This window comes from Sarcophilus harrisii, chromosome 1 (genome assembly GCF_902635505.1).
Source record: "Sarcophilus harrisii chromosome 1, mSarHar1.11, whole genome shotgun sequence".
Taxonomy (NCBI): Eukaryota; Metazoa; Chordata; class Mammalia; order Dasyuromorphia; family Dasyuridae; genus Sarcophilus; species Sarcophilus harrisii.
Genome location: NC_045426.1, coordinates 685,784,002 through 685,798,422, shown reverse-complemented (window position 1 = coordinate 685,798,422; position 14,421 = coordinate 685,784,002). Strand labels below are relative to the sequence as shown.

The window sequence follows — 14,421 nt, the reverse complement described above, 5'->3', positions numbered from 1 at the left end:
AGTAGAGGATGGAGTGGATGAACTTATCTCCCTGAGTTCAAGTCCATCCTCAGAGTTTTACTAGTTGTGTGATCCTGAACAAGGTATTTAACCCTGTTTGCCTTAGTTTCCTCATTTGTAAAATAAGCTTGAACAGGAAATGACAAACTAGTCCAGTTTTTGCCAAGAAAACCCCAAATGGGTGAACAACAGCAAAATACTTGAACATTTAATGTTGCCTTTTGAACGATTCTATTGAAATAAAAGTAATGGCCATTTAATGTAAGCATAATATGGTACCGGAATGAGTCTAATTTTAATTATTAAGTTTGGTGTTGGAATCTTTACAAACTGTTAAGCCATTAGAGTTGATAGACACAATAATTATCTAATTTGGCATGGTTCAATGATTGATGTGATCTTGGAAGGAGATATTTTGGGCTGGAACTTGAAACAAGATACTAAGTACAACTGATAGACAATAATGCTTGTGTTCACACCTCCCTTGAAGTTCTTAGGGCCAGAGAGCACTCTGGGAGATAACCCAGAATCCCATTCTTTCCAGAAGGAGGAGTTAACCTTTGGGAGATCATATATAGAGAGGAAGAGCTTGGAAGAATTTCTCCAAAACATTGACTGGGGTCAGAGAGGAGCACTCTGGGAGGAACCCCACAAGCCCTCTCTCTGAAGCAAGAGAGATTCATTGCATCTTCCAACAGCTGGAGGCTGAAGAAAACAGAGGCAGGAGCAAAGGACAAAGCTGCAAGAGCTCTTAGAACCAAGCAGAGAAATAGGCTATATTGAAGGACACAATAAAAGATCTGAACTTTTATCAGCTGGCTGCAATTTTAGAGTAATTATTGATTGTAACTGAAACCACGACTGCCTCTAGAAAACCTCCCCGAGAAACCCTCTCCACCAAAGAGAACGATTTTAAAGAAGAAAAACACCAACAGTTCGGAATTGTGGTAGATAAATTTTTAGCCCTGAAAACCATTAACAAATCAAAACTATTGCTACACCAAAGTACATCAATCACTAAGCATTTATGAAGAGCTTCCTCTGTTCAGGTGTTGTGCCTGGTGCTCTGGACACAATGATAGGAATGAAAAATTTCTTTCCTTGAGGATTACACTGGAGAAGATATGTGTGAATCTAGGCATATTCCAAATAGATTTAAAAAAAAAAAAAAGGTGGTGGGTTCAGAAAAGGAATTCTGTACTTGAAGGAAACACTCCAGTCATGGGGGCCAGACAGTTCAGAGGAGGAGGTGGAATGTTAGTGACTCTGTGCCCTTCCCTTTTTATGGTGGTTATTTTTAAAAATCGCATGATCCTTGATATGTTTTTAAAACATTTGGAATTCTGGTCTGCCCTGTTACTGGGAAGGCCGAGCTCTGGAGTTCTAAGCTGAAGATCAGCTAAGCCAATTGAGTGTCCATGCAAAATTCAGCATTTGTACTGTGAGTCCTCAGAAAGTGAGGAAGAGGACACCAGGATGCCCAAGAAAGGTTCAAGCTAGTTGGCTAGAACCTGAGCTAGTCAAAGTCTTGTCAATCAGAGCAGGCCATGATTAGCTTCCTCACATCCAGCCTAATTATGTGTTTGAAAGATAATTAAAAAACAAAGCACTTGATATTTCCTTTTTTTTTAATTAAAGCTTTTTATTTACAAAATATGCATGGGTAATTTTTTCAACATTAACTCTTTTAAAACCTTTTGTTCCAGATTTTCCTCTCCTTACCCTTACCCCCTTCCCTAGCTGGCAGGTAGACTAATACATGTTAAATATGTAAAAATACATATTAAATCCAATATATGTATACATAGTTATACAGTTATCTTGCTGCATAAGAAAAATCAGATGGAAGAAAAAAGAAAAACAGAAATAAAACAAAATGCAAACAAATAACTGAGAGAGTGAGAATGCTATGTTGTGGTCTACACTCAGTTCCCACAGTTCTCTCTCTCTGAGTGTAGATGGCCATTGGAACTGGCCCGAATCATCTCGTTGAAGATGGCCATGTCCATCAGAATTGATCATCTGCATGGCAACATGTTGTTGCCATGTATAATGATCTCCTGGTCCTGCTCATTTCACTAAGCATCAGTTGATGTCAGTCTCTCTAGGCCTTTCTGAAATCATCCTGCTGGTCATTTCTTATAGAACAATAATATTCCACAACATTCATATACCACAATTTATTCAGCTATTCTCCAATTGATGGGCATCCACTCACACTTGATATTTTCAAGGCAGTGTTCTACATCCTGAAAAGACAATGGTGAAAAAACCCAACATGACCCCTGCCCTCAAGCTGCTTACAATCTAATAAAGGGAACATGAAGTATCTACAAATAACTCTGGTGCAAGGTAGAATGGGATAAGGGCAAAGAATGAATACAGGGAAAGTACTTAAAAGAAAATGTGAGGTTAAAGACCAAACATGGGAACGAAGACAAGTTTCTTGAAAGGGTTGGCACCTTGAAGAAAGCAATTTTTGTGGGCCGAGGTGAGACGGCATGGCCTGTGGGCATGCATGGAGCCTAGTGAGTGAAGGGTGAATTAAAAGAACTACAGGGCCAGTTTGTCTAGGTGTGGGCCAGGAAGGTAAGAGTGGAAAGAGGGAGCAGCCCTGTGTTTTGTAAGGTCTACTCTCTTAAAAATTATTGAAGCTCCTACAGAGGTTTTGTTTATGTGGGTTATATCTATCAGTATTTATCATATTAAGAATTTAGATGGAGAAAATGTTAAAATTGTGATTTCTTTAAAATAACAATATTGAGGCAGCTAAATGGCTTGATGGATAGAGCATGGCCCTGGAGTTAGGAGGATCTTAGTTCATATGCCTCCTCAGACTCTTAACACTTCCTACCTGTGTGACTCTAGGAAAATCATTTAACTCCAATTGCCTCACTTCTTCCCCCCTCCTCCCCCAAAAAGATATTAAAATAATAATATTAAACCCACACTATATGTTAAAAGAAAATAATTTTTATCAAAAATTACTATTTCCTAACTGTCAATAGAATAAAATATTTGGGAATCTATTTGCCAAGGGAAAGTCAGGAACTATATGAGCAAAACTACAAAATACTTTCCACAAAAATAAAGTCAGATCTAAACAATTGGAAAAATATTAATTGCTCTTGGATAGGGCGAGCAAATATAATAAAGATGACAATACTACCTAAACTAATCTATTTATTTAGTGCTATACCAATCAAACTCCCAAGAAACTATTTTAATGACCTAGAAAAAATAACAAAATTCATCTAGAAGAATAAAAGGTCAAGCATTATTGATCCATACTTAACGCCATACACCAAGATAAGGTCAAAATGGGTTCATGACCTAGGCATAAAGAATGAAATTATTAATAAATTAGAGGAACATAGGATAGTTTACCTCTCAGACCTGTGGAAGGGGAAGGTCTTTATGACCAAAGCAGAACTAGAGATCATTACTGATCACAAAATAGAAAATTTCGATTATACCAAACTGAAAAGTTTTTGTACAAACAAAACTAATGCAGACAAGATTAGAAGGGAAGCAATAAACTGGGAAAATATTTTTACAGTCAAAGGTTCTGATAAAGGCCTCATTTCCAAAATATATAGAGAATTAACTCTAATTTATAAAAAATCAAGCCATTCTCCAATTGAAAAATGGTCAAAGGATATGAACAGACAATTCTCAGATGAAGAAATTGAAACTATTTCTAGTCATATGAAAAGATGCTCCAAGTCATTATTAATCAGAGAAATGCAAATTAAGACAACTCTAAGATACCACTACACACCTGTCAGATTGGCTAAGATGACAGGAAAAAATAATGATGATTGTTGGAGGGGATGTGGGAAAACTGGGACATTGATTCATTGTTGGTGGAGTTGTGAACGAATCCAACCATTTTGGAGAGTAGTTTGGAACTATGCTCAAAAAGTTATCAAACTGTGCATACCCTTTGATCCAGCAGTGTTACTACTGGGATTATATCCCAAAGAGATTATAAAGAAGGGAAAGGGACCTGTATGTGCACGAATGTTTGTGGCAGCCCTTTTTGTAGTGGCTAGAAACTGGAAACTGAATGGATGTCCATCAGTTGGAGAATGGCTGAATAAATTGTGGTATATGAATATTATGGAATATTACTGTTCTGTAAGAAATGACCAACAGGATGATTTCAGAAAGGCCTGGAGAGACTTACACGAACTGATGCTGAGTGAAATGAGCAGGACCAGGAGATCATTATATACTTCAACAACAATACTATATGATGACCAGTTCTGATGGACCAGGCCATCCTCAGCAACGAGATCAACCAAATCATTTCTAATGGAGCAGTAATGAACTGAACTAGCTATGCCCAGAAAAAGAACTCTGGGAGATGACTAAAAACCATTACATTGAATTCCCAATCCCTATATTTATGCACACCTGCATTTTTGATTTCCTTCACAAGCTAATTGTACAATATTTCAGAGTCTGATTCTTTTTGTACAGCAAAATAACGTTTTGGTCATGTATACTTATTGTGTATCTAATTTATATTTTAATATATTTAACATCTACTGGTCATCCTGCCATCTAGGGGAGGGGGTGGGGGGGTAAGAGGTGAAAAATTGGAACAAGAGGTTTGGCAATTGTTAATGCTGTAAAGTTACCCATGTATAAATCCTGTAAATAAAAGGCTATTAAATTAAAAAAAAAAAAAAAGAAAAAAAAAAAAAGGTCAAGCATTTCAAGGGAACTAATGAAAAGAAAAGCAAATGAAGGTGGCCTAACTGTACCTAATCTAAAACTATATTGTAAAGCAGCGGTCACCAAAAACATTTGGTATTGGCTAAGAAATAGACTAGTTAGTTGATCAGTGGAATAGGTTAGGTTCACAGGACAAAATGGTCAATAACTATAGCAATCTAGTGTTTGACAAATCCAAAGACCCCAATTTTGGGGGTAAGAATGCACTATTTGACAAAAACTGCTGTGAAAATTGGAAATTAGTATGGCAGAAACTAGGCATTGACCCACACTTAACAATGATAAAGTCAAAATGGGTTCATGATCTAGGCATAAAGAATGAGATTATAAATAAATTAGAAGAACATAGGATAGTTTACTTCTCAGACCTGTGGAGGAGGAAGGAATTTGTTACCAAAGAAGAACTAGAGATCATTATTGATCCCAAAGTAGAAAATTTTTATTATATCAAGTTAAAAAGTTTTTGTACAAACAAAACTAATACAGACAAGATTAGAAGGGAAGCAGTAAACTGAGAAAACATCTTTACAGTTAAAGGTTCTGATAAAGGCTTCATTTCCAAAATATATAGAATTAACTCAAATTTATAAGAAATCAAGCCATTCTCCAATTAATAAATGGTCAAAGGATATGAACGACAATTTTCAGATGATGAAGTTGAAATTATTTCTACCCATATGAAAAGGTGTTCCAAGTCACTATTGATCAGAGAAATGCAAATTAAAGACAACTCTGAGATAACACTATATACCTGTCAGATTGGCTAGGAAAAGATAATGACAAATGTTGGAGGGGATGTGGGAAAATTGGGACACTGATGCATTGTTGGTGGAACTGCGAACGGGATCCAACCATTCTGGAGAGCAATTGGAACTATGCTCAAAAAGTTTTCAAACTTTGCATACTCTTTGATCTAGCAGTGTTACGACTGGCCTTATCTACCAAAGAGATCATAAAGAAGGGAAAGAGACCTACATGTGCAAGAATGTTTGTGGCAGCCCTGTTTGTAGTGGCCAAAAACTGGAAACTGAGTGGATGCCCATCAATTGGAGAATGGCTGAATAAATTGTGGTATAAGAATATTATGGAATATTATTGTTCTCTAAGAAATAATGAACAGGTCTCCAGAGAGGCCTGAAGAGACTTACATGAACTGATGCTGAATGAAATGAGCAGAATCAGGAGATCATTATACACGGCAACAACAATCCAATATGGAGATCAATTCTTATGGAAGTGGCTCTCTTCAACAATGAGAGGATCCAAATCAGTTCCAATTGATTAGGAGTGAACAGAACCAACTACACCTAGAAAGAGAACTATGGGAAATGAGTGTAGACCACAACATAGCATTCCCATTCCTTCTGTTGTTTCCTTTCTGTTGTTTTTCTTCCCAGGTTATTTTTACCTTCTTTCTAAATCCAATTTTTCTGGTGTAGCAAGACAAATGTATAAATATGTATACATATACTGTATTTTACATATACTTTAACATATTTAACATGTATGGGACTACCTGCCATCTAGGGGAAGGGGTGGGGGGGAAGGAGGGGAAAAGTTGGAACAGAAGTTTTTGCAACAGTCAATGTTGAAAAATTACCCATGCATATGTTTTGTCAATAAAAAGCTATAATAAAAAAGAAAAGAAAAATAACTATTTTCCAAAACTAAAAAATTAGTGAGAAAAATGGCAGTTTAATCTAAATTTACAAACTTCTTTAATGTCTAACTTAATAGAAGACAGATTCTCCTAATCTGCTTCTCCATTCAATCTTTTGAGAATATGTTTTGGTTGAAATATATGAATAAATTTGGCCTTAGTTATGTAGTTGGAAAGGGAGAATTTTAATAGGTTAATGATATGTTAGCATGATGATAAAAAGTTTTGACCTCACGGTTCTCCTGAAAGGATCTCAAGAACTCCACTTTAAGGTTAGCTACGTTAAGCATCTCAGAGACCTCCATGGGTCCACAAAAATCTCACTTTGAGAATTGCTGCTCTAAGTAATAGGGTTTGGTGACCCCCATGAATCTGCAGACCCTGCTTTGAAGGGTAAAAAGAGTACAAGCAAAGGATTTTGAGCAGTCAGATCCATTTATTAGGAAGAATTATTATGGCAGCATCTGTGTGAAGGATGAATTGGAGAGGAGAATGAATGGTAGCTATGGAGACCAGATAGGAAGCTGGTTTGGTAGTTCTGGCAAGAGGTGTGATGAAGCCCTGGAGCAGAGAGAAGAGTGAGGGAGATGAGAGAAATCCATGGGAAGTAAGGGAAGAATCCATGGTGGATGATGGTAAGTGTCCACAGAAGTTGGGAAGAATGGAAGATCTAGGGGAGAAAGGAGTTTGGCTTGGGGCGTGTTAAATTTGCGTATTACAACATCCAGTGGAGTTGTCCAGCAGGCAGGTGGATGGTGAGGACTGGAGCCCAGACAAAGCATAGACCGGGGCTGGATTTTGGAGGTAGCTGTATAGAGATGGTCACAGTGGGAGTGAATGAATAAAAAAGTAAATATTTGCTGTAAAGCACTTTGCCGAGTTCTAGAGACAAACACATGCACGCCAGAAAGTCTCTGCCCTCTACTAGCAGAAGACTTGGGGAGCAAGAGTGGAAAGGGCAGGTTATAATCTCTCTGCTGTGGCAGGTTGGGGGAGTCTGCCCAAGGCCGCCAAGGGCAGTCCAGGAGCCAGAAGGGAAGGTCAATTCAGGGTGTGGGCTTAGGGGAACCAGGAGAGCAAGAAGGCGAGGTCAGAGCCTTTCAAGGAGGCTATTTGAGTCACAGCCAACATTTATATAGCATTTCTGGGTTTCCAAAGAGTTTGAGCTGTATTATCTTGTGTGAACTTGACTATCAACCAGGAGAGATCAATATGGTTTTCGTTTTGTACCTAGCCAGTGCCTGACACCTGCAGGGACTTACTGATTGATGCTGGTGGGGTTGCTCTCTCTACTTTAGGAATGACTTAATTTTCGAAGCCTCATCATTGCCACGGGTCTTGTTAAGAGCCATGGAGTCAGTAAGTAGTGGAGGCAGAATCTGAATTTAGGTTTTCTTGGCTCAGAGTCTAGCCCTTCACTCTACTGTAAAGCCTCTCAGGACAGAGCTATCTTCTTTTACAGACTTAAAATCCATTGTTCTTCCCATTGAGCAAATAGGACAGTTTAGTTTTCAATTTAATTTCCTCTCGTAGCATCATGTGGATTGGTTCAAAAAGGGATAGAATTTGGGTTTACAGCGAAAATAAAAAAACAAGAATCTTTCTGTGTTAGACTGTTGTTTTGTGGTGTCTGACTCTTCATGACCCTTTTTGGAGTTTTCCTGGAAAGCATACTGGACTGGTCTGCCATCTCTTTCTCCAGCTCATTTTACAGATAAGGAAACTGAGGCAAGCAGGGTGAAGTGACTTACCCAGGTCTCACAGCTAGTAAGTGTCTGAAGCTGAATCGGAGCTCAGAAAGATGAGCCTTCCTGACTCCAAGCCCAGCGCTCCATCCACTGTGCCACCTGGCTGCCCTCTTAGACTAATAGCCTCTTAGAAAAGAAATAGCAGTGGATAGAGTGCTGGACCTAGAATCAGAGCACGTGAATTCAAATCATACTGGGACACATATTAGCCATGCGACCCTGGGCAAGACACTCTCAAACTCTGAAACTAAAGGTAATAGCAAAAGCTATGTACCAGTTGTCAACTCTGAAAAACAAAATAAAACAAGCCAAAGAGCTCAGAACTTTATTCTGTAGGAGGAGGGAAACTAGATATAGGTACTAGGGTCTCCTCTATGAGGAGATAGAGAGTCGTGGCTGGAGAAAGAACCAGGCAGCGAGGGACTACAGCAACAACGAAGCACATTTGGCCAATGAAAGAAAGTCTGTTCTGAATATGGAAATGTGTTTACAAGAATTGCATGTCTGACCTATGTCAGATTGCTTGTTGTCTTGGAGAGGGGGTGGGGATGAGAGGGAGAAAAATTTGGAACACAAGTTTTGCAAAAGTGAATGTTGAAAACTGTCTTTGTATTTGGAAAAATAAAAAGGTATTAAAATAAAAACAAATTAAAGAATAAAAAAGTATTCCTAGAAGGACTTTATGCCCAGAATGTGATTCCTGCAGGTGCTTGACCAAGCTCAGGGACTACCTGGGGACCAGCTCTGTGATTTCACTGCAGCAGGCTCCTCCATAGCGTAAGTCCCAAGGCCCAAGGATGCTGTTCTGCTGAGCTCCGGCCACAGCTTGCTCCCAAGCTTAGCTCTGGAAAACAGTGGGGCTCCTGGGTAAAAAAAGAGAGGTGAGAGGAGAGGGGTGGTCTATCTAGCATGGAGTCCTGACTTTACTTACCCTCTGTCTGCCCAAGTTTTCTCAGCTGTAAAACAGGTATAAGAGCACCTACTTCCGTGGGTTATTGTGACCTTCAATTGCCATAGTGTTTGTAAAGTGCTTTGCAAACCTTAAGGTGATATACACACACTAGCTGTTAGTATTATTATTGTTATGGGTGTGACAGGTAGAATACCGGGAAATCCTCAAAGGGCAGACTACGGGACACTGCTCATCTTTGAGGACATCGGTTTAATATGTTTATTTTATCATTTCTTTATGCTCTTTTGTGAACCTTGAGGATAATACTTAACACACAATGAATTCCCTTAATTCTGAATTACAGAATCACTTGCCACCAGACCAGTCTCTTATTTTGAAAAATGAGCTTAGCATCTTTGTGAATAGTTTTCTTAATTGTGGGGTGGTTAAAAAAAAAAAAAACAGTGTTTTCTTTGCATAGAACATCATCTATTCAGAAATCGAGGCCCACACTATTGAGAAACAGCGGAAAGAATTGCAACTGTTAATTGGGGAACTACGAGATCGGGACCGAGAGCTCAGTGAGATGGTTCTGGCACATCAGAGACAGCTTCTGGCATGGGAGGATGATCGGCAGAAAGTGCTGACTTTGGAAGAAAGATGCTGCAAATTGGAGAGTGAGTACCGGCCAAGCTGCTGCCCTGGTGGATGCTGTGCTGGGGGCTCTTGGAAGGCTTCTGGGGGCCAGGGCCGCCCAAGGGCGGCCCAGCCTTATTTAAACCTCTGCTTTGCAAGGGGATCCTTAGCATAGGCTCCGGCACATCGGAGGCCACCACAAGTGCTCATTCCCTTAGTGAAGGGAGAATTCCAGGCCCCACTTTATGCCCCCGCTGGAGCAAACAGGCTCCCGAGGTATGACACAGATGCCCGCGCGGGGACATGCCCCGGAGAAGGGCGGCCGCCATGCTGAGGACAGTCCCAGGAGGGGTTAGGGCGGGCTTCCCTGGCGGGGAGCCTCCCAGTGCAATGGCCAGAGCCTGGCTTCCCTGAGCCGCTCCCCACAGACCAGCCGATCCTGACTTCTCCGGGCCCTGGCAAGGGCCGCATCCTCTCCTGGGACTGTCCTTCGCCGTTGAGATCTGGGCCCAAGCTGTAGCCTTTCCTCCAGAGAAGGAGGAGTTCGGCAAGCATGAGGGAGGAGGAGAGGCCACAAACCTGGACCCGCTGAAAGGGCAGGAGCTGGCAGAGGTGGGCATGGGGAGGGGGCCCAGGCAGGCTGCAGGGAGGGGCATGGAGAGCAGAGCAGAGGGAGCCAGCGGGGGGAAACAGGTGACATGATCAGTCCCCCCGGTCAGGCATTGTGTCAAGTCCTGAGCTTGACACAGACTCATTTATACAATCCGTGATGTCAAAAGAGTGAGCCGCTTTATTTTGTTTTTTGTTTTCTCTGCTAAGGAGATGATCTTTGGACTGTCTGTTAGGACAGAACAAAAATGGCTCTTTAGGAAGGGATGTCAAGTGAGATGGCAAGTGAGACCATAGCTCACCTCCATTCCAAACCAGTGTGATTGCTGAGCTACTGTCAGAGGTCTTAAAAGATCGTAGAAATGGGCAGCTGCATTACAGGATAAGGGAAAATGTGATAATGTAGGGGAAGCATCTTTGAAAGTCTGTAGACTAAGGATCAATGCAGTGAGGAGCTGCAACCTCAGAGGACTTGAAGAGGAAGCATGTCTCCCATTTGTTACCAGGTAGGTGGGGACAATTGGAATGAACTCATGACTGATATTTTGTTTGTTTTGCCTGATGGTATTTCATTATTATAAAGGAAAGTATTTTGCAAATCATAAAATCCTGTGTAAAAATTAGCAAATATTTCTCTATCTTGCCATGATATTTTATTTTATTATCATATCATTATAAATATATAAAATGTTATTTTATTTTTTAATTATTAAAGCTTTTTATTTTCAAAACATATGCATGGGTAATTTTTCAACGTTGATCCTTGCATAGCCTTGTGTTCCAAATTTTCCTCTTCTTCCCCCAATCCCCTCCCCTAGGATGGCAAGTAATCTATGTTATATATGTTAGTTCTAATATATGTAAACATATTTGTACAATTATCTTGTTGCACAAGAAAGATGAGATCAAAAAGGAAAGAAAATGAATAAGAAAACAAAATGCTAATGAACAAGTGACAATGTTATTTTAAAAAACTAGAAAAGAGCCTCAATGAAATATTTTTTAAAAAGATGAAGGGATAGAACAGTAACAAAAGAGGAAATGGTGGTCACAAACAACCTACATGGCTTTATAAAAAGCAAGTCACATTAGACTGGTTTCATTTCCTTTTTTGACAAGTTTCTAGAGAAGGTAGATAAGAGAAGTGCTGTGATTTACCTAAGATTTTACCAAAGTATTTATATATTGTTAAAATTATGAATAGCTGTGAAGTAAATAATTGTACAATTAAATGAATACATAACTGTATAACTTAATAGTAGTTAAATGACTGGACCCAAAGAATAGCCAAATAATGATTCAGTGTCAATTTGGAAGAATCAGTAAAGTAATCAAGGCATCTGTGCTTGGTTTTGTGCTAATTAACATTTTAATTAATTGCTTTAGTAAAGCCAATGATGGCTCACTTATTTGCACTTTGCAGATGATCTGAAGAAGGCGTGACTAACGGTGAACGGCTGAATCAGGGTTGAAAAAGATCTTGGCAGGTCAGGGCACTGCTGAATTGAAGAGAGTGAGAGTTAATTACTGTAAATATAAAGTCTTACATTTGGGTTCAGAAAATCAGCTCCACAAGCATATGCTGAGAAAATGATAGTAAGCATTTCATCTGGAAACCGTCTGGGCTTTTAGCAAGATTGTGTGATGATCAGTTATAATGGATTCTCGCAATATAATCATCGAAGACAATTCCAGTAGCCTTGTGATGGAAAATGTCATCTACATCCAGAGAAAGAACTATGGAGATTAAAGCATACTGTTTTCATCTTTTTTTTTTTTTTTTTTTTTTTTTTTTTGTTCTTGCGGTATTTTCTTTTTGTTAAGATTTTTCTTTTACAGCATGACTAATATGGAAATGTGTTTTAAAAGATTGTACATGGATAATCTATATCAGATTGCAGTCTTGGGGAGGAGGGAGGGAAGAAAGGGAGGGAGATAAAGAATTTGGAACTCAAAATCTTATAAAAGTGAATGTTAAGGGGGCAGCTAGGTGGTGCAGTGGGTAGAGTACCAGCCCTGAAGACAGGAGGACCTGAGTTCAAATTTAGTCTCAGATATTTAATACTTCTTAGTTATGTGACCCTGGGCAAGTCACTTAACCCCAATTGCCTCAGGAAAAAAAAAAGTCAATGTTAAACTATCTTTACATGTAATCAGAAAAAAATAAAAATAAAATGCTATTTTTCCTTTGTAGTATTTTATTTTTTTCCAAATATATGTAAAGATAGTTTCTAATATTCATTTTTCTAAGATTTTGTGCTCCAGATTTTTTCTGCCTCTCTCCCTTCCCTTCCTTTCTCCCCAAGAGAGCAAACAGTCTGATATAGTTTAAATATCCACAATCCTTTTAAATATATTTCCATATTTCTCATATTGTATAAGAAAAATTAGACCAAAAAGGAAAAAACCCACAAGAAACGATAAGCAAGCAAACAAAAAAAGATGAAAATACTATGTTTGAATCCATATTCAATCTCCATAGTCCTCTCTCTGGATGCAGATGGCATTTTCCATCTATTTCCATTCTGTCTATTAGAATTGTCTTGAATTACTGTTTTGAGGAAAAAAGCCAAGTCTATCCCAGTTGATTGTCATATATTCTTGCTGTTGCTGTGTACGATGTTCTCTTTGTTTTTCTGCTCACTCCACGCAGCTTCAGTTCAAATAAGTCTTTCCAAACTTTTCTAAAGCCATCCTGCTCATTATATCTTGTAAAACAATAATATTCCATTACATTCATATACCATAACTTATTCACCCATTCTCCAACTGATGGGCACCGTCTGGACTTCCAGTTCCTTGTCACTTTAAAAAGGCTGGTACAAACTCTTGCACACGTGGGTCCTCTTCCCTTTTTTATGATCTCTGGGAAACAGGCCCAGTAGAGACACTGCTGGATCAAAGGGTACACACAGTTTTATAGCCTTTTGGGCACAGTTCCAAATTGCTCTCCAGAATGGTTGGATTGTTTCACAAGTCCACCATCAATGCATTAGTGTCCCAGGGTGGGAGTGTCCATTCCCAGAGTGGAGAGGATAATTAGTCTTTAGTGCCTCAGCCACAGCTTGGGTTATTTGAGAAGTGAAGGAGAGCTGAGCAGGCCAAGATGAGGTAAGACCTCCTTTAGCAAAAACTCTGAGCTTCACAAGGATTAGGAGGAGCTTCCCGAGTTCTAATTCCTGGTGAGGGCAATGAGTTTGGCCCTCTGAGCAGAGGCCCTAAAAGCTTTGGCCTGAGTAGGTCCCCAATTGAGGTGTGTCAGGGCCTTGAATAGAATCAGAGAGGGGCTTGACAGTAGTCCCAGTTAGATGTTCAGATGCTACAAAATCCAACCATGCCCAGGAAAGTTTGCAGCTGTTTGTTTGAGGCAGGTTCAGGGAGTGATAAGATTGCTTCCTCTCTGCTGTGAGCAACAGAGGTGGGGGTTAATTTATGGCCCACATGCTTAACAGACTGACTGGCAACGTGGTCTTTAAACAAAGAAACTCCATAGCCCTGGGGGGCCAGAAAGTTAAGGGATTTTATGTCTGCAGCCAGCGAAGCCTCTTGGGTTGGACTGCAGATCCAGATATCATCTATCTGGGTGGCCAGTGCCTGTTGGGCTGTCCGGAAGCCTTGAGCCACCTCCATGTTATGAGCATGACTGTTCATGTTAATTGGTGGGGGTTACGTTCCCCTGGATTTGCCCATTCAAAGGTGTAGCGGACCGCAGATGTTGGGGAACTCTAAGAAAAGTATCCTTGAAGCAAAGATACTTACAGCAGGGCGTGAACTCTGTGATTAATGAGATGATTGTTCTCTAGTTCATATAGTTAGTGTGGTGATGTAATGGTTCTCTAGCTAGCACATACTTAGTGTGCTGTAATGATGTAATCATATTGAGGGGCTAAGAGGACTAGAAATGAGACACTCCATCTTTGACCATCCTCCTGGGGGCTCTCCTGCCTCCTGCACTCCTCCACTAAGACCAAGGCTGGTCCCGAGATCCTCCAGAGAACTAGCCCAGACATTACACGAAGGCAAAAGGAACTTGTGAGTCTTTATGCAATGATGTGCAAAAGAAAGTATCTAAAGTGTTCCCTGGGAGACTTGTGCTCATGGCTTCTTCTGACCACTTGCTCGGATTATGGACA

General features: G+C 39.9%; 1 protein-coding gene across 4 annotated transcripts in view; it reads left to right on the top strand.

The window, feature by feature from the left end:
* Positions 1–14,421, top strand: part of CCDC62 (coiled-coil domain containing 62) — an 83,882-nt gene that overhangs the window by 3,292 nt on the left and 66,169 nt on the right. For 3 of the 4 annotated variants that reach the window (XR_004231275.1, XM_031948484.1, XM_031948483.1), the window contains exon 2: positions 9,525–9,720. Coding sequence is in view for 2 of the 4 variants with exons in the window: in XM_031948484.1 (XP_031804344.1) it covers positions 9,525–9,720 (196 nt within the window). In the remaining 2 variants the exon portion in view is untranslated. Of the gene's footprint in view, positions 1–9,524; positions 9,721–14,421 lie in introns of those variants that run through there. The other variant, XM_031948485.1, reaches the window with a different exon arrangement.